This window comes from Acomys minous (genome assembly GCF_964271855.1).
Source record: "Acomys minous genome assembly, chromosome: 8".
In the NCBI taxonomy this organism is placed as follows: Eukaryota; Metazoa; Chordata; class Mammalia; order Rodentia; family Muridae; genus Acomys; species Acomys minous.
Genome location: NC_140489.1, coordinates 123,162,543 through 123,188,051, shown reverse-complemented (window position 1 = coordinate 123,188,051; position 25,509 = coordinate 123,162,543). Strand labels below are relative to the sequence as shown.

At 35.7% G+C, this 25,509-nt stretch overlaps 1 protein-coding gene across 32 annotated transcripts in view; it reads left to right on the top strand.

Annotated features, from left to right (window-relative positions):
* The window catches only part of NRXN1 (neurexin 1), a 1,076,640-nt gene that overhangs the window by 89,936 nt on the left and 961,195 nt on the right, over nucleotides 1-25,509 (top strand). For 17 of the 32 annotated variants that reach the window (XM_084793855.1, XM_084793827.1, XM_084793825.1 and 14 more), the window contains exons 3-4: nucleotides 8,546-8,563; nucleotides 11,745-11,774. The exons of 10 other annotated variants lie outside the window; for them this stretch is intronic. In XM_084793855.1, the coding sequence (XP_084649981.1) occupies nucleotides 8,546-8,563; nucleotides 11,745-11,774 (48 nt within the window). 5 more of the 32 variants (XM_084793852.1, XM_084793839.1, XM_084793818.1 and 2 more) reach the window with 4 other exon arrangements.

Genomic DNA, 25,509 nt, shown 5'->3' with positions numbered 1-25,509 from the left:
GCTAAGTTATTGCCATGATTTAACTCCAACTAGAATGCTATTGTTGACACAGCTTTGCTAACTTCTGTGTTGAATCATGTAGTTGGGGGAAGTCTACCCTTGCCATTGTAGTATCACACACACATATAAACTGAGCACTTGGAAATAGGAATCAGAAATGCTGATGAGTTTATTTCCAGCCTTACCTACAGAAACATAGCGAGATAAGGACTCAAGGAGTCAAGCGATGATGATCCTAGTTCAATTGAAGGGCAGTTGACTTAATCGCTATTCCTATTTATACAAGCATTAACAATACAATCAGATATATAAAGAAGTCTGTAGCTTATTTATTGCTTATAATAAATCGAAAAACTGTTCAATAGGTTTAAGGTGTAGATGTTACTAATAATAATGTTAAAAATAATAATGTAAATATGTTTAATATGGTTTTCTTAATCTACTTTTGCTAGATTTTATGACAGAAAAAAATAAATTAAAAAGCAAAGTTCAGCTTTTCTCGTAAAATGCAGGAGAGCCGGACATGCATCTGTAGAACCACAAGTCAGTGTGATGACACATCGCTCTATGTTGTATTTGTAAGCATGGGTTTGCTGTTTTTGGTTTTGTTTTTTAAGGTTGGCTCTAAAACTACTTTTGAGGCTGAGAAGTAGAAAGGAATTTTCTTTTTTAATTCAAGTCATTATGATATAATAGTCTTTGTAAGCATTTTAAAGAAATATATGAGTTGTACAATAAACATCTAATGAGCTATATTTTCAGCATCAAAATTGCATTCAAAATATGCAGTTTCCTTTTCTGACAATCATAGACTCATTTATACAATGTTAAGAATTAAGTGTGTATGGCCTTTCTCTTATGTTACTTCAAGAATGAATCAAACTGCTCGGAATGATGGAGTAACATTTTAAGATGTCATATATGATCACAAATGAATTCTCTATTTTTATTCATGCACCTTTGCTTAAAGGGAACCTAACATGTTAGGAAAACATTAAATGAGAGATTTAGATCAATGAATCAATAGGTAGAGGCTCCATTGCTCAGGTCTATGGTGTTTTCTTACACATAGACGAGCACTCAAGTCAATTAATTACTAAGAGGTTAGTTCACAAACTATTTGTATGACCTCTCCAATGATGTCAGACTGGTTATATTATGAACCAGGTCTTTTCCTTTAATTTATTATGTAAAATATTAAAACAAAAACCTGAAATTTGATGGATTTTTTTCCTCCTGATTCAGATACTAAAACCATGACTCTCTTATCTAGCTCCTAAGAGATTTACTGCATAACAAAAATGTAAAGTATTATTTTATCTGATGTGCATTTCTAAGTAAAATGACAAAACAAATGGACTTCATATGGCAAATTCATATTGGATAACATCAATGAAAATATTTGCAGTTGAATGAAGATACCTTTTATTTCAGATGTTTTTCAAAGGAATCAAAATACTTTGAACTGTAAATAAAATGCTAGGTTTCCTTTAAGTTTGAAGGACAACAAAATATTTGTAGAATAGTCTGCCCTTCATTTCAAAGAGTTGAATGCTTATGGGTAAATAAAATTAAGAACCCTGGCCTTACCATTAAATCAAAGATTTTTCTAGATATGCTGTTTTACCTTAGAAAGCAAATTATTCTAGCAATAGAGGAAGAATGTTAAGATTATTTTTCTTTGACTTTATAGAATCAACAAAAACTTTCAATCAATTAAGAAAGTTTTCCCCCACAATGTTTCTGTTACTTTCAACTTGATAAATGAGACAGTTCAGTCTCCCGGGAGTCTTCTTGTTCCTTAAGCTCTCTGGATGACTTGAGTGAGTCACTCAGCCACACCGAGCTCACTAATGAGAAAATATGATGACTAGAAGATGTCACTGGGAGCACACAAAAACTAGAAATGAATATTCTGCATTAGTTCCTTATTTTTACTCTGTCCTGTAGAACAGATGGACAACATTCCTTGAAAACTTCCTAACATTTATTCATATTTTACAAAAACTTACAGTCTCTCTGACAGCTTTCTACTTTCATTAGAGAGTAGACTGGTTGATTCTGAAGAGGAAGATAAAGTTTCGCGTTCCCTTGGCTTCAGTTATTAGTTTTGGGAAGTACTTCCGAAAAACTGCAACTTACACATATTGTATTTGTCCCCGTGAGGCTGCTGGTACTATTTCAATTTTCACCTGAAAAGCTGATTTCATGTTTTTAAACCTCAGGTCATTGTAGTCTGAATGGTTTTACTTCTGGAGGTGGGTGGAGCTCCTCACACCTGTTTTCTTCCTGTGTAAATAGTCGACACTGAAAAGAATGTTAAATATATGTTCTCTTATTAGCAATATTTTAGTCTAAATTGAGAGTTTCTGGGAATTTTTAAATCTGATCTAATTACCTTAACCAGAAAGCCAATAAATTTCAATGCTTCCTACAAAAATTTAACATTAACCATCAATGCCAATAACTTGCAAATATCTTGAAGTTTGCACACAAGGCAATATGAACAATGAAAACTTCTGAGCAGTTTAAATAGTCCTTTAATTATTCAGTGTATTTTTAGGTGGTTAGTAAATGTGTAAAACTATTATTGAATTTAAAATAACAACTTGAAGCTGTTCTTACTTTGAAATAAAATCTGGTTTTTAGTACATATAAAAATATTTAATGGGTAACTCAGTTACATTATATAAACAGCTTTATTTTATGTAATATATGCAAATTTAATTTGTTAGGCACTAAATTTAGCTTTCTTTTTATAATATAGTTTAGTCATATTTTATGCAAACTCCTCTGAATTTCATCACAAAGTTCTTTTGCTTTTTCTTAGAAAAATTAAACAGATGTGTTTTGGACTGTTCTGAAATTCCCAAGTCTAGACAAGTAGTCATAAGTATTTTAAAGTTTGTTTGAAAAATCTCTGTGATAGTGATTTATGAACAAGAAAACTAACAAACAGAACACTGTCCTTCTCAGAGATAGTCAATGTTTCCTTTAGAAGAGGGTCAGCTTCATTTAGTGGAGTTTATTTTCTATGTCAACAACGCAAAGATTATAGTACACTGTGCCGTGTTCTGTACTGCAGACACACAGGCTGAAAGACTGCTAGTGATCTGTTTGTAGAGAAAACCACGTTGAACACTGGAATCCTGGGTGCACCCAGAAACATGGACAGGCACATTCAAAACTCTGGTCCCAGGTTTTTTGTTTAGGCTTTCTAAATATTACTACTTCAGACTCAGAAAGGGGCAGACTCTGCTCTTCTGAAGTAGCTTTCTTTGGACCATCTTGAACATTGTGGAACAGCTCAGTAGGAAAGCTCTTGGGAAAAACACTGCCCAGTGTTATCTGTCAAACCCATATGAGAAAGCACTTATTACTCAGTAAGTCATGCCAACATGGCTAAGTGGCTTAAGCAGATGCATCATAGACGGTGTTCACTGCCATTTTACGCAACGGTTCATTCCTAAGCTCAACACCTGAGATAAATGTGGAAATATCCAGCCGGAAATCTCTCTGTATGTCGTAACTAAAAGTAAAAAAAATAAAACAAGAACAACAAAAGCTTTCACAAATACTTGTGATGATCTCTCATGTAAAGACATTACCTTATAACGTAGGACTCATTGAATATGTTTTATAATAGGCTGACCAATCGTTGGGAGCTTCCCACAGATGCCTCAGACAACATCAGTACAACAACAGGGTGAAGTGCTCCTCCCTTCCTTCTGCTGCCCTTGCTCCTCTCCTCCTTTTTCTCTCATTACTCTAAGACTCAACACTGAGGTAGAACATTTTTAATTTAATATCCATGTCTTTTTACTTTCTAAAAAATGTTAGATCTGCTGAGATAATCTCTCTCTCTCTCCGACTGCACATGACGTACACTGAGCTCCCCTTCCACTCCTGAGCAGGGAAAGAGCTGGCTGCCTCCACTCACATTGGCTGCACTCATGCCCCTGCATCAGGACTTGGAGCGGGCCGGTAGAAGAAGCTTGGAATCTCATTTGGGTGGTTTTGGAACAGGAGCTGAGGCCATCTGTTTAAAAAAAAATTGCTGTGTAATTTGCCTGATTCTTGCCCAGAACTGTTTCTTTCCACTTGTAAGTGTTCATAATAGACCTTTATGCTTTGTTTATGTTTGAACTTCCTCTGGCTCTGGACATTTTTTCTCTTCTTGTGGCCTGGTGCTGCATAAATCCGTAGTCTCAGTGATGCCCTCTGTTTCCTAATCCTTGAAGTGTCCTCAGACTATTTAGGTTTTCTAAAGGCTTTCACTGCCAACACTAAAAGAAAAATAAATAAATAAATAAAAGCCAACCAAAGCTTCATCCTGTGCCACCATGGGAACCAGAACCTTCTCTCCTGGTATTTAGTTCCGGCAGCAAGGGATGAAGTCTTAAGAAGCAATGTGAGGAGCTAGAAAATGGGAGGCTAGATGCTCCAGATCCGTTGAATGGACCAAGACATAGAACTGTGGTTTTTATTCCTGTTGCTTTCTATCCTCAGCACCAGTATTGCATCTGTGTGAACCTTAGCAGTGCCAGTTTGGATGGAAGAGAAAGGGAATTAAGCACAATGACAGGAGCTAGTCACAGGCAAGTGAAAGAAAAGGAAGGAAACCAAGTGCAAAGTGAATATGCCTGGTTCCTGGTAGCTTCGTTGGCGAAACCTTAAGGTCTGCAATCAATGGCACACAAACTGACCTTTGCTGTATGTTAAATGAGAACCCTCATACTATTCAACATATTGATTGGTTATACCAAAAATTGTTATTTGTAGCATTTTATTTCAAAATTTGTTTGCTCATCAAGATTCAGTTTCTGATTTGGGGGTGGGGTGGAGGACATACTGAATCAAATACATTCACTTTTCTATTTATTTTCCTTTTTCTAGATGCATAGACTTAAGAATAAGTGCAGAAACTGTGAGTAGAGATTTTTAGGCCAGACGCCTGAGGTCCAACAAGCTAAATAGTTTAAGCTTCACCATCTGAATCATCAGGCTAATTACAGAGCAGCAATTATTTTTTTTAAAAGCAAAGATATGAAAGGATCTAGTGTCTCCAAGACCATCTTAGGAACTCTGACATGAATTTTAGGTTCAGCAGAGGGCAGGGGATATGCAGAATTAGGCAAGCCTTGTCAGTGTGTCGTCCTACTAAGCTCCATGATTGCCTCAGCTCCTATCTTTCAAGGTGTTTCCATAAATGGCTAATCATTAGCATCACCTGTGGAAATCCTCTGGTTTCTGCACAGTGACTACTTTAGCTCCAGGTGCAGTGTCACCTTCTTGGAGAATTGCCTACACTTGGGTGGTGGGATGGTGGAGGGGTTGGGGAGGGTTAGGGGTTGTGGCATCTGTCCTAGAGATCTTGTTCTTGTTGGAATGCAAGGTGACTCTGTTTATGACAATGACTTCTCTGTGTGAATTCAGCCATGAAGAAGAATGACATGTGTTAAGTAGGCCCACTCAAGTAGGAATGAGACCTGACCCAAAATAAAGGAGACAGAGGTCAAAGAAGGCTGAGATGCCAGGTGTTCATCTTCCACTTGGTTCCCTGTGGGCCCAGCTCAGCTCTCAAAAGCACAGGGAAAGCAGCTTCTATGAGTATTGTGATAGACTCCTCTACTGCCTTTGCATTCTTACAAGCTAGGAGACAAAGAAACAAATTTCAATAGCGTATTTGTCCAGGAACTCAAAGAGGCACAGGCCGTGTCCTGCTGCTTGCCTTTATACCATCACATAGTCACCATGAAGGACACTCCAGGATCTGATTGCCATTTGTGTGAGGGAAGCAGGTTTTAAAGAAACAAACAGGGAAACATTTTTACGAGTTTCAATTTCTGACTTTTATACAGCTAGGGAATACAAATGCAAGATTTTCATACATGGCACAGTAATGACAGTAGAGTTGATTATTTCGAGACCTGCTCTTGCACCAGTACGATTAGATCTGCGAAACCCAGAAGCCAGGGATTTTACACAGAAGAGATTTGTCTTCATTGACAAGGTCTACAGGTAAGGCAGGTGGATCGCTTTCTACTTCCTGTTAAGCCAAAAGCAAACCGCTGTACATTCAGCCTGTCCAGACTCAGTTCCTCCCTAGTGCTGCTCAGAACCCAGCAGCATCTGTTTACATAACATTTTCTTCTAATTGAGCATCTACTGTCTTCTGTAAGAACAGGCTGGAAGACTAGAGGGGAAAAAAGTGCCTTGGGATGGATGGAGAACCATCCGTTAGAGCTGCACTGTGAAATAATGCACGGGCTAGTCTCAGGTCAACAGATTTTAACTATCCAGGTCAGCAAATGAAAGGAGGAGAGAGAAGATTGGGATTTTGTGTTCTTTTTCCTTTTTTTTTTTTGCTTTGTTTAGTTTCTTTGTTCAGTGTGTGTATGAGTGTGTGTGTGTGTGTGCGTGTGTGTGTGTGTGTGTGTGTGCGTGTGTGTGTGTGTGTGTGTGTGTGTGTGTGTGTGTGTGTGTGTGTGTGTTTCCCTGTTATTAAATCTGAAAATTCTAGAAACCTAAGGCAAGTCTGATTGGAGCCATCTTCTTCTGCATGTTTTAGCTGAAATTAACATATCCCCTTATATTTTGCTCTAATATTTTAGCTCTTTGGAAAATCCAAATATTCTGAGATAATTTTTCTTAACCTATATGCAGGTCAGGATTGGTTGTACACTGGGCCTGAGTTAGGTGTATTCTTTCTCTGAGTAAGAACGGAGGAAATCTGAATGTCAGGACAGGATCCACAGAAACGCTTTTGGGTCTTTTCATCTCCTAACAGTAAAAGGCAACTGTCATTTGTGGATGGAGCCAATGAGGTTAACCTAAGTCACAACTGTATGCTTTTCTTCTTTTCCTTACAGAATTCATAATATCAGAGGAATTGATTCTCCTCAGAATTTAAGGTTTTATTTCATTTTATGAAGATACTGAGTAATCATTGAAAAAATGCCTTGAATAGAAAATTAAGTTTCCAGGGGCACTGGCATATATTATAAACATTATAATTATTTGTTTAATTCCAGTATAAAGCAGTAAAATAACACTTAAATATTTGTGCTTATGTCATGTCAGAATTCCTATCAATAAGTAATTAATTCAATTGATTTATTTAAAAAAGTAAAAATAAAAAAAATTTAAAACATACCAAATATTTGAATTTTTAAAAATGTTTCTTTTGAAATAAACTATAGCAAATCAAACATTGCCCGAAATGTGTTTCCACTAATCAGCTAATGTTAAAGTTAACACATTTAATATTAAAATACATTAATACACTGATGTATTTTAATTTCCAGTTATATTATTCACACAAATTATTATACTGGATTCATTGATCACTTCGTTCACTGGAAAAGGATCACTTATACATGTAAATGGCGTATCAGTATTCATATTTCTATGTACATATCACTTTATTTTTTAACCACTTTTATTCAAATGACCCCTGTATAATGTACAGTTAATTAAACAAATATGTATGAGACTAGAATTTCAGTCAATATAACTATCTACTAGAGTGTTTTGGTAAGTTTTAAAACCTGGCTTTTGCCCTGGATTCCCAAGATTGCTTTCTCTTCCATTTCACTCCTATCTGCCAATGTCTACCTGTCAGATAGGATTTTTATTGCTCAGTATTAATCATCTGAAACCCTGTACAATTAAATGGGCTATATATATTAACTATTTAAAAGTTTATAGTATGTGTTTATATACATATGTACACATATGAAAATATATTTAAAATATAAAATACATGTGAAAGCACAAGAAAACCTCATTAAACATTAGCCTTAGCTTAACCACGTTCACAGCCACATTACAAAGGAACTGAAAAGTGACAATATCATGACTGGTTTAATGCACTCTTTTGCTGTGGTCAATTTTTCTACTCACCATACTCTCAACAACATCCTAATAAATTACAGCATAGTGCATTTCAGAATGAAACTTAACCTTGTGTTTTAAAAGCATAAATTATAGATATCAATTGCATAAATTCATACTGAATTATTCTAAAGAAGTGATTAGAAACACTCAAAAGCAAGGGACAATGTATAAAACATTTGACAGAATAGAATAATTTTTGGTGAAATTTCACAGCTATTTCAATTAGCTTTAAAAAAAAAAAACCCAGAAATTTCCACCCACCAATATATAGAAATAAAGCCTTTTAGAATTGCTTTAAAAATATCAAAATTAAAATACATTTAAAAATTGCCTGGAAGGACCTTGCCAGCCACCTGAAGTAACCTTACAGCTCACTTTACATGGAGCCCTTCAAGACTCATTAACAAGCAACCCTTTGTTCAGGACTTGACTGCTATTGTGATTTTGTCTCACATCTGTAAATGGCGCCTATGGGAGGGAACCAGCTCCCCTGTGGTTTTGTTTTTTCCTTGAATGGCAGTGATGGAGCACTTGCATGATGTGTTTGGTGCCTTGCATGAGGAAGACATGCAAAGGCAAGGTCCAGTCTGCATGCTGCTTAATGAATGTTTTTCCTTTTCTCTCCTTCCTTGTCATGTGCTTTCAGAAGACAACAATGTGGAAGGTGGGTGCTTTCTACCTTATTTTCCAACTCCTCTTTGTTTTTGTTTTTGTTTTTTATTTTACTTCTCAGTATTGATAAAGTACATCTCAAATATAGACGGTAAGTTGACCTTTCTGAATACCCATTGGTTTCTAGTTTTGTATCACTTTGCATATAGAACACATATGCACTCTCAATCCCACTCCTCTCAGGGATTAAAAAAAAAACCTCCTTCAATCTTATTTCCAGTGCATGATACATTTCAGCAGCCTATAGGAGTCTTAGAATACTTAATTCAGTGTTCTGTATGGAAAACGATACAGTGCTACTTCTTTTAATTTGAGAAACAAGATATTTCTTTGCAGTTTCCAACACAGTGCATGATCCTGTCTCTTCCTCCCTTCCTTCCTGCCTTCTTTCCTCCCTTCCTTTCTTTTTTCCTTTCTTTCCTTTTTGTGGAACAAAGTTGGAAATGTTTACCATCCTGTCATTTTGACCTCCTTGGTTTGTTTGAAATTATTTGAATTATCAAATAACATAGACAAAACACTGAGAACTAGTAAAAAGCATACATTTAGACTGAAATCGAAGTCATTAAGAGTGGAAATGAAAGCTCGCATCTGTCCCATAAGATCATGGGTAAGTATATTTGTAACATTAAGTATGTGTTAAAACTATGGGAACTGATTCAAATTTTCTTAGATAATCTCAACCATGGAATTTTGAGGAAGGTTACATATTTTTGCCATTGGTTCCTCCAAACATTTTTCAACATTTTATTGTTAAAGAACTTGAGTGAAATAGTCACAATGCTATCAACCAAATGTTGAAAAGATAGACACACAAAAAAAGCATTAGCTACTACAGAAAAATAGACAAAAGAGAAGGTTTTCATTATTACATGCATATTTTTAAAAAATGATCTTGCTGTATAGCTCAGCCCGTAGAGCAGGCTGACCTCAGACTCACAGACATCACCTCCCTTTGCCTTCTGAGTGCAACCACATCTGGCTATGTTACCTAGTCACAGCAGTAACCGTTGCATTTAGAGTGCGGTGATTCCATGCACACAGCTGTATTTCTACAGACGAGTGATTTCTTGCAAATGGGTGCAGTGAAAGTGACAGATTAGTACAACTGAGGTGACTAAGAGGTCATTTCTCATAGAAGAGAACTCTTCACTTTAATACAACATTGATCAGTAGGAAGTCAACATCAAATTTTAGATTCTTTCATGGACAATAATAATTAACAAACTGTTCTGATATCTAAGCAAAATAGATGAAGACTTCTAAAGAAATCAGGTATCATTTTCCCTAAATCTTGGTTTTGTATATTACTTCAGATTTTTTTCCGTAATTTTAATTGTGTTAACATACACTTTTGGCCACTAATTGAATTTGAAAGTTGTAAAAATTTCTTCTGCATTTTATACCATTTTGTAAAATGTTCATCCTTTTTTCTTTGTTCGAGTCTTTAAGGGGATTAAAATCAGCCTATTAAGTATGAATCCTTCTTAGAAACCACAGACTGCTTTGGTGCAAGGCATTGGTAAAATATTCAGAATATAAGCCCCTACTCTTTTGTAGTAAACTGATTACATCATAGTTTTAATATCTGTGTTTACAATGTGACTTTAACAATGCAGCCACTGTTAAAAGAGTCTTTGGGGATTTATGAATCTTTCCCTTCTTAGTGCAGTGCCAAAGCCACTCCAAATTTCCAAGTATTCTAACACTTAGGTCTCTGTAAAACCTAGATCTTACCCAAAATAATTTTCTGATGTATCCTTTAAAACAATACTAGAAGTACAAACATGATATTAGGATGGAAATATAAATTAAAAGTGAAGTGAAATGGAAAATAAATAAAACCTGACCAAGTGAACCTCTTCTTTACGGTGTAAAGCATAGAATTAATTGCAATATAAAATATTTTATTTGCCTATATGATTATTTTTGTTGAAGTCACTCTGGAAGTAGAGAGACATACTATGTCCTAGACACATCACACTTCATTGTTAAGTACTTTCCATGTTTTGTGTGATTATATGATGATTTTAATTATATCCGCCTTACACAGATATCAGAATACATTTAAGAGTCTGAAAAACCAGACAGAGGCAAATGGCACATGATGTTCCCCAGCTCAAAGTTGCAAACACAGCTTAAGCAGCACCACAAAGTGAAAACCAAACTCTTGACATATACCCAAGAGTAAGAGCTTTGTTTCTGAATTGGTACTAAGCAACCATGATTTATGCTTTTCGGTTAAAAGTATTGTTTTAGATAACAGGAGAGCTGCTAAGACAACCCCAGAGCTGGGCATGCAGCACACTTGAGGGGCTAGAACATGATGACTGTCCTTAAGGTTAGCTTCTGCTGCACATTGAGAATGTGCTTTAAAACCAATAAAAGCAAGAATAATTTCTGCAGTTTTCTTCAGAAAAAGTGATTTAGTGAAAAATTCTTGGTGACACCATGTCCCATTGTATAACTCAGGTAAATATAGGAACATGAACACAGATCAACATTAAAATGATAAAAATTTTGATTCTCATGAACAATTAATTGAACCTATTTAAAACTGAGCCACTATGTCTTAATCACATGATTGTGCCATAAATTCAAGCTTTTCAACTGCATGTCTAATTATCTTGTTTTTGGTTTTAACAAATATAATCACTTGCTACATGTGCCAGACAAAGAGTGACATTCTGCATTGTCATTTTAATGTGACTAAGCCCCCATCCCCATTTAATTACAAAACTCCTCATTTTTTTTGAGAGAGGAAAAAGATCAGACCCAGCCCATGTTAAAGACTTTCCTTTGGGTGTTTAGAAAATATGATTTCATCATTGAACAATGGTACACCCTTTGGGGACAGTGTTCCAAAATGTCTTATCAAATGGCTTGAAGGGCAAATGCACTATTTAAGGGACTGGTTGGATTTTAAATCATGCTCTCATAATTTTGACTGTTCTGATCCTTAGAAAACACTGCTCAGCATGTGCTCATATTTAACTCTCTGGCCCAAAGTATTCCAACCGAGGCTTAAGAGAATGTTTTTCATTTGCCTCTGTGATACAGACATGTCTCATAGGAAGCAAGATGTCTGTCACTGAACATTTTTGTCACTGTGACAACCCTGCCTTCCCATGCTCCCTTGTTTATTGCTGACTGTGCTCTTGTTTCCCTTCAAGGTCTGGCGCACCTGATGATGGGCGACCAAGGTATGGGCTCTGCTCCTTTTCCACTCTGCTTTCAGTGTTTTCTTGTTCTGTAGCTGCTTTAAACCATCGCTGCAAAGTATGGGCGGATGCTTGGACATGATGTGGCTGCAAGTGAAACCCATAGCTTGTGTCCACATTTTTTCATGATTTTATCTTTTTATTGGTTTGGTGTTGGTTTGGTCCTGTGACACGTGTTTTCCTCCATCCCTTGCACTGTTACATCTACAAATAAATAGGACAGAAGAAACTGTGGCTGAAATCTTCGCTTTACTTATCAGAATACACAGGAAGAGTGCTTGCAGTAAAGAAAAGCCGAGAGCAGTCAGAAGCTAATGTCTGAAAACACCCAGTCTCACCTGCTACATTAAGAGTCCATTTGTCATCCATGCATGGCAGTTTGGAAACATGCAGACAGCTTTGGCATTTGGCTTCTAGAGTGCTGATCGTAGCATTTCATGCAACTGACACTTTTCTACGTATGGCCATTGAGATCCCTCTTTTATGTCATCTTTTAACATAAGCTTGGGCTTCGAATCCCTTGCATGTACTGGCCTGTAAAAACAGGCAGATTTCTCAGAATGTGTGGACTGCCTTTTCATTTGTCTTAAAAAACATTGTTTATGCTTTCTTGTCTTGTTTAATTTTTCAGAAAGCAGTGCATTTACATATAGTCATAATTCTTCTTGTTCTTTTTCTCCTCTTTATTCTCTTTGTCTGGAAATCCTTCCTTCATGGACCCATTTCATCAAATGCATAGGTAAAAGTAAAGGTACTACATTATTATTATTTTATTTCTTAGTATCATCTGTGTAGATTACAGTGTGTCAAAGTTATGCAAATGAAAGTAGACCTTTGGCATTGGTAATGGGTACTGGGCGGTAGGTATGTATGTTAATGAATGTTTACGAACTTAAGGTAAGAAAGGATCCATCAAAATATTTCAGCATTGCCTTCCCATCTTCATGTTTTGCCTTTTAAACTAATTTTTTTCATGTCATTTGCTTACATAATTAGTATGTTTAGAAATTAACTATAGGTTGTGGTGTCAGTTCCCGAATTATCATTTAGTGGTAGTTACGTGATGAGTGCAGTAACCATAAATATATCTTCCTCACTCAACTCCGACTGAGCATGCCTACTCTGTTCATTGTGACTGATGTAAACCCCATCACAGCCCAGCTTCGGGCTTGCACCGCCCTGGGTTCTTACCTTGGTGTCTGCTAGACACCATCGAAGCACACTGACATGATGGTGCTTCCAAAAGGCAGCACTGCAGCACCGACACGGAGAGAGAGACAAGGCAAGCCTGCCCTCCCTTTTTGCAAACTTTCATTCAGAATGTCAATGGCAGCTGCATATTTCTTCGTCACTTGGTAAGTCAGGCGTGAGTACTCTGACAATGTGGAATAAAAATCAGAGGAAGCACGTTCATTTCGCTATTTAGAGCCATCTACATTGTGATTAGTTTTAAAAGGAAGTAAGTAACTCACATTCTTGGCAAATGTTTAGACTGACCTTTATTTGTTTTAAATTGTGTAATAGTTAATATTCCCTTGGTCTCTAATTATGAAGCATTATCCGTGAAAACAGGAATATGTCATTTCCTTGAATAAATATATCTTTCTTACGTGCTCAACGTTATATACATTCTTGTGTGATGAAATTTAAATTAGTGACTAGGATAAGAGCTCACAACTCTACCCTCTTACATTTGTGTGTCATCTAGCCTGAAGCCTGCTTCAACAAAGCATCTGAACATGAGACAAACACTAAGTAAGAAATAATGCTTAAGTGTAAATTTGTAAAACAGGTTTTAGAAACAAATGTTTGGGTTCTGAAAGTCAGTATCATACCTGTCTCAGCTTTGCTTGGTTGGGCATTTGCAGTCTGTAGTTAATGTGCCACTTTTGTGACTCATTGTGGGTATTTCCTAAACTCTTTGCCTGAGACCAGCTTCCCATGGACAGCTAACTCCAGTGCGTGTGTCCCAACAGTCTATGTATTGTTCTGTGTGTGGACGCAGGGTTCGAGGTCACGTGTAGAAAACTGTGTTGTAAATGTTTGTATCTGTGTATCCATATGTTTGTACAAATGTATAAACACAGGCTTTAAGTGTATACACTCACTCATTATACTCCTAAATAGAAACTCTTGTAATAGTAACTCAAACAACCTTGCCAATTATATAACTAAACATATGGAATAGTTCATGTTTATGTCCAACTGGGATGTATTGGGTGCAATTAATGGTGAGTGTCACTTCAGTTTTACTCTGTCAGTCTTAAATGTTTGTGTTAGTATAGGTAACACATTTTTATCACTTTTTAAAATCAAATTTTCTACCCCAGTATAAAGCTACAGAGGAAAAATATTGTGTTTTTCTATTTCCATTCTTTTTTAAAAGATCATTGATATCTAATGAATGTGTTTGATATTAAATGAGGGTGGTATTTTGAATATCAGAGTAGTTACCATTACTATTTTAGATACATAAAGATGAAATACATGCTTTGTCAATCATTCAGTGTGAATAAGTTTACCAAATCTACATTTACAACCTAAAGAATGTGACTGTCATAGCATCACAGTCAATCAACATACCACGTGAATAAGTTAGTATACAGGACAGACCTTAGTAAAAGAGCAACTAAATGTGTAGAAATGAAGTAAAGGTAAGGATGCCATGAATCCAGGACAGTGTATTTATGCCTTGTGTCACTCAGCAGGAAGACTCAAATATATTGTCTAATAGCTTTACTCTGTAGCTTTCCACATCAGCTAAAATGCTACTTGTGCGTTAAAAATATGTGGCCTATGAAAACTAGCTAGTTTGCACTGTAGACTCATGTTTCTCAAATATTCACATCACCATGTAATGCTAAAACACTTTCCACTCCACTTTTTTCTGCTGTAGTGAATTAATAGCCTTTGAACTGAACCTCTGCAAACTAATATATATTTGGTGCTGGTATCCAGAAAAAAATTAAATTTAAGAACATCAGTCATCACTATCGTTTTAATTTCTTTTGTGTGAGTTTTTGTTACTTGCTAAATCCCAGTGCCCAGTTAGAGATTAATGCATTTCATTTAATGAAGATACTAAAGATGCAAGTGAAAAGGAGGGCTGTCTGGATCAGCCTCTCCATCCTCCTAAATTCTTCCCCCAGAAGGTAGCACTGGACCTGATTCTGACTTCTGATGGACGCTTCCCAAGTAATGTGGACCCTCTTCCATCTCATTCAGAGTTTGGAATTTGGAAAATATTTTACCAAGTGGGTTTGACAAAAATGGCTAAGGCAGATGGATACACGTTAGGATTCGAGTGACGGCAGGACCATGATGAATGAAAGCAGTGCCTTCTCTTTATCTTGTGTTGTCCATAGATTTTTAAGTTGTCCATTTTGTTTCAAACTTTAGAGTCAACAATTTAAATTTGCCTTGTGATTTCTAAGTGACAACATGTCATTTTCAGTTAAATATAATTAAGAATAAACTCCATCTCAAAGAAATATAGCTTTCTTTTGTAGTGCCCAGAGCAAGGCTAGCAGCTGCTAGCTTTATGTGACTCCAAATAATCTTCAGGGTATTGTTTGCGCTGTTTTTTGTTTTTACATTTTTTTCACTTGAAAATTGTCAAAGACATTATTTTTAGCATCACTAATAATACTAATTTATTCTATTTTTACTTAGAACCTTAATTTAGCCACTTTCCTAGATATTTAATATTTTCCTTCTCTCTTTCTTTGTGTGTGTGTGGGGGGGGTGGCAGGTATTTATGCACCAGCAAACATGCTTGCACATGTATGTTTGTCTATGTGTAACTGTTCACATCATTCCAACAGTTGTATATTTTTTAATATACTTATTTGGATTTTCTGAAACAATGAATGCCTCTTTAAATCAAGAAAAATAGCAATAAATTATACATGCAAATCAAGTCATAATTGCTGGTCAGTAGCTGAAGAGAAGATGATAATTACTACCTAGTTACATGTTGATGCTTTGAAGAAAGTTTTGTAATTTACTTCATAGCGTGTGATTGTAATTATACGTTTGTATGCTCTGTTCTACTTCATGTTGCCGTTTCCCAGTAGAGTGGAAGCTCCATGAGGGCAGGAAATTCATGTTTCTTGTTGACCATTATATTTCTAGGATTTTTTTTTCTTACTGATCTTGAATTTGCCATTTTCATGACATCAGTGCATACAGTGTACTATGTTGGATAAGAAGGAGAATGAGTCAATGTAGATAAAGTAAGAGATAAAAGGGATGAGAAAAGTTTAGGTAGCCAAAAGAAAGTAGTATAGGATTATGAAGAAAATGTTTGTCTCTTCTCTAAATATGTTTGTCTTATAACTTTTGTCACAAAGCTGCTATAAGACTACCTAGAAATGCATCACTCTGACATAATTTTCATTTGCCTTCGCATACTCAACCGTGGATTTCTAAAGAAAAATAGATCCTGGGTACTTTGGTATTTAATTCTCATGGTCTTCGGGCTCAGAAGAAAAGTTACAGGCAACTAACTGATGATAACTTGGAAAAGAAAATTTCACTTTCGCCAAGGATGAGGCCTTGATATGTTTTTCAAATTTTAATGTCATTTATTGACACAGGGAAAAATAACCAAATTTTATTTTAAAACATTCTATTAATGAGACAACAGATATATGGCTTCCATGAAATTCAGCTCTACAGTGTCCCTGCCTTGTGACTTCATCCAAGTTCTTCTAATTTTCTAAACTCCAGTGTGTCATAAATTAGGAGTGTTAAGCTGCTCTAAAGGTCCAGATTGAAGCGTTATATTATGATGTTTATTCAGTGTCTTATAGAAATATGCATCCTACACTATGTATTTAAATAATTGCTCATTTGAATCTATTAGATGAATATTTACTATTTGATTATTCATGACCCCAGATGTTTACCGAAGGGCCAAAGTTTTGTAAGTAAAACTACGAAATGTGTTTTTGCTTATTTCTAAACTGCATTACCCCTGTGGTATTCCTCACATTAGTTAATCAATCAGAGTCAATCCTAAGAAAAATCGAAACAAATATTTTTTTCAAAATTAGTGCTTGGATTCCTTAAAAATTGACAACAGCATTCAATATTGTAGTGTTTAAAAACAATATGTGATATCATGTTTATCATGTCATGAAAGTCTACTAAGCTCACTCTTAGAATAAATTTGATATTATTGGTATGTAGATGCAAACCTCTTCCTCCAACCCCCGCCGTGTGTGTACGTGTGTGTATGTGTGTTTCTGTTAGACTGCTACAACAAAATGTCCTGGATTAGGTTAGCTTCTAAATAGAAATTTATTTGTCACAGTTCCAGAACATGGAAAGTCCAATGTCAAGGTGTCAGTGCATTTATTGTGCGAAGAGGGCTGAGGGCTGGCCCACTGGCTATGGCACAACTCCTTGTGGTGTAAAGTGACAATGGGATCTCTGGAATCATGTATTGGACAAAGACATCATTCATGAGGGACCCTCCCTCGTAACCCAGTGACTTCCCTAAGTTCTCGCTGTGCCCATCACCAGTTCCAACAAGTGACTTCTGGGGAGACACTGACATTCAAACCTAACATTTTCCACCATTTTTGTTCCTGTGTTTCAACTCTTCTTTGCCACAGGGGAGCATTGCGCAGTGCTCGACATCTGTTCACCAGCACCCTGATGTGCCTGCGCTTTTAGAATGTCTAAATATATTTTACTGTGGCTTCAGGTTTCTAATTCAATTATGAAATAATCATATTTTATTTTGAATTGATCCTTAAGGCACATTTTCTCCTTTAGCTCCCTATCATGAAGTAATCTCCGTTGCTCAGAAGAGTGTGTTTTGTGGTATAACCTTACTGTGTTGAAATCTTCTTGTTTTTTATTTGTGAAAGATAAGTCATAATTTGTCTTTAGCTGTCTGTCGTTGTGGCCTCTGCCATTGCAATTCTGGATCTTCGTTATTCCATATGAGCAAAAGAGGAGCTCTCTGACCGCTCCATGTGGTCTTCACCTCATCTTTATATTAATGTCCAGCAGCTCCATCCGCAGCGAATACAGCTCACTTCAAGAACTGTTGTTTTTTTCTACGATTTAACTTATCTCAAGTTTATAAACAGTAAATCTCAACTGCTTTCATTCTTTGTAATATTGGGTTGGGAAAAAGAAGTACCCCGTGTTCTTATGAATTCTGTTCATAGCCATGTATTTAAATACTGATTAAATAAGAATTTTATTAGACTTACAGAAGATTAACCACTGTGCATCGAACATAGAAGAAAATCTCCATGCTATTTGTAGAAAGATGAAGCTCTGTAACTAGAAAATTTCATGCTTTCCTCAAAGATGCTGCAAACCACATTTAAATATTGACATAATATATTTCAAAAGAATATACTTTTCTAAAATTATTATCTTATTTACCTAACTGAAAATCAGTTTTGTTCATCTCAATATTTTTAATAACCTCTTCTAGTATGAAGGGGGTACTTTATAAATAGTAGAGCAGATAGATCAGCATATTTTTAAAAACTATATAATTCTATATGATATAAAACTATATAATTTCTCATAGCAATTAATTGATACAAACAGAACTTTGAATCTCATGAGATCTATGGGCAGATTAAGCTAGAAATCTTAAAAGCAACAATTTAACTCAGTGTCATAGGAGAGCACATGTACTATGGCATGGGAAACTGTGAACAAAACTGAAATAGTTGATAAAAATGAGCCTTATAGACACTTCAAAGATTTTCTTCCAAATATATACTAATAATTATAAAACTTGTCTTTGTCTGATTTTTTCCAAGATAAAGTTAGAAGAGAACTATTACAAAACCTTGTCCAGGATCCATGACATCTCATTTTTGAATTTTCAATTTAGAGTAGTAATAGCTAACATGGTAACCTGGTATTATTTACACTATAGTGGGTAAGAGTTATAAATCCCCAACCCTAAATGTAGGCTCCATATTCACCCTGTCTTGACCTTGAATACACTGCTTAACCTTTGACTCAGGAGGCTGATGCACAAGGATTCCCATGTGCTCCAGAACAGCCTGAGCTACACTGTAAGACCTTATCTCAAAACAAATCAACAGCACCAAGTGAAGAACAACAATCTATAAAAATTTAACCTCATGTGTCTAACTTGTAAGATTTGTAATATAAGTTAATAAAATAATCTATACCCAAAGGTGATGACAAGCTGCAAATATCCTTAGAAAAGTGCTTGTGCCAAGAACAGAAAAAGTTATAACATCCATTTGAATTAAATGAGTTTTGAAAATGAGTGATCCATAATCACAAACTAATCAAATATGGTACCACAGATCAATACTTTATTATTATTATTATTATTATTAGTAGTAGTAGTAGTAGTATTGTCATTATTATTATTATTATTATTATTATTATTATTATTATTATTATTTAATCTGAGATTATTTTAATTATTTGAGCATCCTGATCGTCCGTAATACCGAGAGCATATACAACAGAGGATTAGAAGTTGATGCCTCTGTAATTCTCAGTACTGCATTAATAATGGTCTGGCAGATTGAACAGACAATTTGTAAAGTTCTATTTTCAATTTTACTTGGAAATGACTTCTGGTGTCTCATAGGAAACTAATTTTCAATATTTGTCCTTCCTTCCTTTCCTCCTTCCTCCCTCCCTCCCTCCCTTCTTTTCTTCCTGGACAAAAGCAAAACAAAACAACAAACAAACAAAAACAAAAACAAAAGCAAAAAATACAACAAAAACAGAGGTCTTTCCATTGGACTAGTAGGATGCAGAGCATTCCAGGGACCCTTGGTCTTCCTGCTTCCTGTTTCATCTTAGGAGGCCTTTGGGAATTTAGTGGTGATTTGAAAGCCTTTCCTATAAGGGAGAAAGTCAAAGGTTTACTTTAAAATTCTCATGCTAACCGGTTTCAATGAGTATTTCTTTAAGGCTGCAATCTTCCTTGTATAGCCCTGTGACTGTTTAGGTAGAAGTGGCCTCTGGAAGCCTAGTTTCCAAATGGCTTCTTTCTTTGTGGTCTTCTGAGGAAATATCCTTTGACAACTTGTGGCATAAAGAGGTTGATCCCTTACTTTGTTTTCCAGTAGCTCAGGCTGGGCTTCTCACTCAAAGAAGTAAGAGTCCTTATGCTCAGTTCTCAGTGAGCTACCTATACGTCAGGGGCTTTCAACTTTACCAAGCCTAAAGAGGAGTAGTTATACATTTCAGTCTTGATAATGGTAAGAAATTCAGATCTGCACTTATTACCTTTCAGATATTCAACCCAAACTGAGGAACAATGATAGTAAGAAGCCTCCAAATTAAAAATATGAACAAAACTGGAGAGCTTAAGGCTACTTTAAAAAAAAGTAAATGTCATAGTTTTGTAGCTTTTGAAAAGGAGGAAAGGAAGCTGGTGAGAGAAGAAGGGGATTGGAGAAGAAGGAAGGAGGAAGAGTGGGAGAAGCAGAAAAAGAGTGGTAGATGGGGTTTTCTGTAGCCTTAGTCCTGTCTATTGGGAGTCAGAATTAGTGTGAACGGCACACTGCTACACAGGCTATAGGGGCACGCTTTGCAGAATGAATGCTTTCCTGATCTTTAGAAATATATGTAAATTAAATTAATTAATTAATTAATTAACAAATGAAAAAAGGTGTATAACCACACCGATAACAGTTACTGCTTTCCAAGATAAGGCTCTACACTTTCAATTTATACTTATAGAAAAGGTCCCTCACATATATCAAAGAAGGTCCTTCCTCTTCTTTGGTTATTTACCTTGGAAGTGCTGTGTGCCTGAGACCACAGAATTGACACAGATGGAGATCTGGGAATCGGTGTATTTGCTTTCAGCCAAGTAAAATTTAGGATGTTCCCAAGGCTGTGAATCAAGACTATTTTCTTTTTCATTTTACAATCATTTTATTATGTAACACAGATATAGTATATGAAATTATGCCACCAAGGCCATGAACTAGATCATTCAGAAAATCAAACACGTTATGTGCTATATGGGATTTTAAAACCACATTTTATTTTATTTTATTTGGCCAGAGTTACATGGTCAACGGACCCTGCTTTGTGCTTGGTTTTCTGTAGTTGGCATTATAAAGTATATATACATTTGGAAAAAATTAAATTATCCACTTAAAGAGACAACCAAATTTATATTGGACTATAATGATGCCAATGAGATGAAAAGCCATAAATTGGTCGATTGTGACTCCTCTTGGCAGGGAAGCCTTTGTATACAAGCTAGCCAGCTCTGTCTCTAAAAAAACATTCCTAGTAGCTAACTCTGCAAGAAATCTGCAAGGATTAAGGACAGCTAGGGATTTTGAAGCTCATTGATCTAAAAAAAATCTGCTGGCTTATTGCAACTATCTTTCTACTGATTGTGAAGTGAAAGATTACATATGTGACCCACAGTCAAAGTCACCTGCAATTCTTTGTCCAGTGGTTGTTTTCACTGACCCACCATACTTGAGTAGAGGCGTTTTCTTCCGTGTAATTAATATATGTTAGAGTCACTGTACTAGAAGAACAGAGAAGCCAGCAAGCACTCCTCAATAAGTCTCACTCTGGAGACGACAAATGTGAGTATTATTACTCTGGCTTTCTGTTCTGTCATTAAATATAGAGGAATGACAATAATCTTTTAGGCGAATCCCCCTGGCCTTTTTCTTCAGTACTAAATATATGACATTCCTTATGGAGCTCCTGATTACAACTCCCCCATCCTTCCATCCCTGAGCTCTTACATACAACTGATAGCACTTTGCTGGAGGCCCTGTGGGAACACAGAGGAAGGGGATGCAGGCTATCCAGATGAGACCTGATAGACTGTGGTCAGAAAGAGGACTCCATCTGTCAGACGTCTAAGGGAGGGGAATAGAATAGGGTGAAAGAGGGGGAGAGGGCAGGAACAGGAAGATAAGAGAGAGGAGAGTACAACCATGATGTAATAAAAATAAATTATAATAAAGTAATAAAAATAAAGTAATAAAAAATATATATATAAAGTAATAAAAATAAAAATAAAAAAAATAAAAAAAAATAAAAATTGAAAAGAAAAGAAAAGAAAGAAAGAAAGAAAGAAGACATTCCTTAACCCAGAGGACCACTCTCTAAGAAAGCACTCAAGTGTTTCTCTTCCCTGTTAAGGCATGTGAACAGTTGTCCATGCACCAGAACAACCTTGACACCATTCCCTTTGTTCTAAAAGAGTAGTTCTTAGAATGACTGCCCAACACACATAGGCCCAAATTACCTGAGGCATAATTTTTAAATATAAAAAATTTCAAGGGACTTAAGAGTTTTATTCATACCAAGAAGTGACTTGATACCCTATGAGCATATACTGGGGGAGGAGGTCCCCATCAGTTACAATCATAGGGCACGGGAGTAAGGGGAAAATGGGAGGGAGGGAGGAATGGAAGGATACAAGGGATGGGATAACAACTGAGATATATTATGAATAAATTAATAAAAAATACATATATAAAAAAGAGACTGTATTTTCCCAAGGCCAGTGAAAAATAAAATGTATTCAGTATGAGAAAAAAAGAGTTTTATTCAATAAGTTCATGGCATTTTGGCATTGTGTGCTTAAAACAAAACAAAATGAATAAAACAAAGCACGAGTACTGTTTCCAAGAAGAGTTAAAATACCAGGTAGCTACCACTAACTCCACTAACTCAGCCAAATGGTTTCTGCTTTCCAGGTGCTAGGTATTCGAAATTCATGGTGATGAGGTCTTGTTGGTTAATTTTCTTACAGTGATATATCAATGCTAACTCACTCCATAATGTTTCCAAGTTAAGTTTTATTACTCTTGAAAAGGATAAACATTTACTTTAAGAACACTTCTTCTACTGAGAAAGATGTGCTTGGTCACCTGTCTTTAACTCCTCCAATTAAAAAGTTGTTTCCCCTAGTTTAGTAGTCATTCAATTTTTTAAACTCTTGCTATAGAGGTTATTAAATTATCTATGATGTACAGTTCAGACTGTGTTTTCACAACTTTTGAACTTTTAAGATGATTCCTGTTTATGGATTTTCTATACCACATTTATGATCAGTCTCAAGAGTAAAATCTGTTAAAGAGATCTGAGAGAAAAAGGTGGAGTAAGAAATAGTGAGCAAACATAAAAATATGTCACATTGACTTCTTGCTGGAGATTACACTAAAAGAGTCATTAAGTAGAAATATATCATTTGAACAAAGTTCATGGTTTAGGAAGGAGACATTTGATCCCATCAGTTTATTAAAAATGAAAGAGAATAATCTTGGAGCCATTACAAAAATAATACATAGATGTATATTTAAAAATCTAAGAGAAAGTGACAAAAAGAAACATATACATAAGAAAAAGCAGGCTGAAGATTGCTGAAGATGGCAAAGCTAAGCTCTTCTCTTGGCAGGAAGAAATGATCTTGTAGATACAATGACCCTAAAACATTATTTATTTTTCCAGGCAGAGTAGATATGGAAGAGCAATTATAGTAGCTGGAGAGGGCCATTTTAGGATCTAGAAAGCTTGTTCTAGAGCTGGTTGCATATTTTATTTAATTTAAGGGGCCAGTGAGATTACATTCTCATCAAAGAAATATCTCTCAGTAGCCCCGACCTGCTGAAAAAAATAATTCTAAGTAATAAATCTAACTGATGCATCTGCTCTTAGTGATCTGGTGATATGGGACACTAGACAAGAGCATTTTACTGTGAGAAATATCATAGGTGACATTTACAGCCCTTTGGTTGGCCTTTGTGAGGTTTCTGCCGAGTTGGAAGCCATTGGCTTACTGTCATTGTTGGTGCATGACTCACATAGGGAAGTGAAACATGATAGAAAGAACCTAAATTTGGGGGATAAAGGATTTTCTGTGTTAATAGTAAACATTCACCTACTGCACATGCTGTCACTTGTAGATCAAACTAGTCAGAATGGGCTCTTATATTGGGCCTAATATTTACTTCTGTTGTAAGATTATCTAGCAGGATGGCAGTGGTGTTCATTTTTCTGTTAAACACTGAGACCTATAATGACAGGAATTTTTTTTGTATTGAGGAGAGTTGTCATCCATTGAAGATAATAAAACTCAACAAAAATCATGTACTATCCCTCATCTTACCCAAAATCCTAGATATAATTGATGCGAAGCCTGTAGCCAATAGTCATGCAGATTGAAATGGGTATGATTACAATTAGATCCCAAACACTATATTATTAGCTATGTGTCTTTAGTCAAATTAAACTACTTGTATTATTGTAGTGATTAAATATGAAAAGGTCAAATCGTATGATGTATTTCTAGAGAATAGTAAGTGTTCACCTGAAGAACATGTGAAGAATTAAATGTTCATTGATGATTAAAATAAAATTGACTTATTTTTCAAGGAAAATTAAAAGGAACTTTTTGAACTACATAAATGAAAGATAAATGAAAAAAAAATTCTTCTCATCCTGAGTATACATATTTCTAAAGCTCAGAGAGTTCCAGATGTTGAGAAGTGAAGTGAGAGGAAAAGGACTATCAGAAGTAGTAATATCACACACATATACATACATACACACACATAAAACTTGTTCTGCCAAGACATGCATACGCATATACACACATATTTTTTGAGATAGTGACTTATGTAGTACAGGTTAACCTTACACTTTATATATGACTGAGGATGACTTTGAACTTCTGGGCCTCTGTCACCACCTCCTAAATGCTGAGATTACAGGCATATGGCACCATGCTTGTTTTTAGGATATGCTAGGAACCAAACTCAGAGCTTCTGTTGCTGGGCTAGACTCTTAGGTCTGCTATATCCCCAGTCCAGTGAAGACTTTTATTTTACCTTTAACTTAGTGAAAAGATAAACAAAACCCTCACAACACACCTGACATAAGCACATGAATGGTAATTAACAACTGGTGCCAACATCCTTTTTGAGTCTACATAACAAAGACAAGGAATTTTCCTTTAACATCAATAACAAAAAATGCCCTTGGTTAAGCTATTAAGGTCCAATTTACCATTAATTGGTTTCAACACAATCAGATGAGACTTTCTCTGTGATTGCTTCTCAAGAAAATGCTCAGGTTGCTTTCGACTTGTTTTGTTTAATTGCTTCACTCCATTAAAAAATAATATAGGATGAAAAAAATCACAATCACCTCCTGCCCTTGAATGCTCTTCCAGGTTTTCCTTTGGAGAGTTGTTTTTGTTGTTGTTGCTGTTGTTGTTTATTTGCTTGTTTGTTTATCTTTTTTAATGTATGGGATTTGTATACCAGTAAACAGAGCTTAGTAAAGGGCTTGGGACAAGAACATATGTGATTTTATGTGTTAGAGAAAGGCAATTGTGAAATCCAGTATAACCAGAAATGCATGTAAAGTTTTTGAGAATGGAAAAGGAATTAAGTGACAACTAATAGCACCATGACACTGGACAAAGCTGCACAAGCCTCGGAATCAAACAACCCAGGAACAAAGCTGCATTATTCTACAACAGTGTAGATCTAAACTTGGCTTGAAAGCTCAGAGGCAGAATAGAGCTGATGCCTCTGAAAATAACAACTTAAAGTAAATTGTGTAACTTGAATAAAAATATTCCTGTTCAAATCATCACCCATGTTGTTACTGTTAGATCCTAAAATATTTACTGATTTTTCTCCAAAGATCTGGGTTGTATTTTTTTTTTCTGTTTTGATAGAGCTAAACAAAT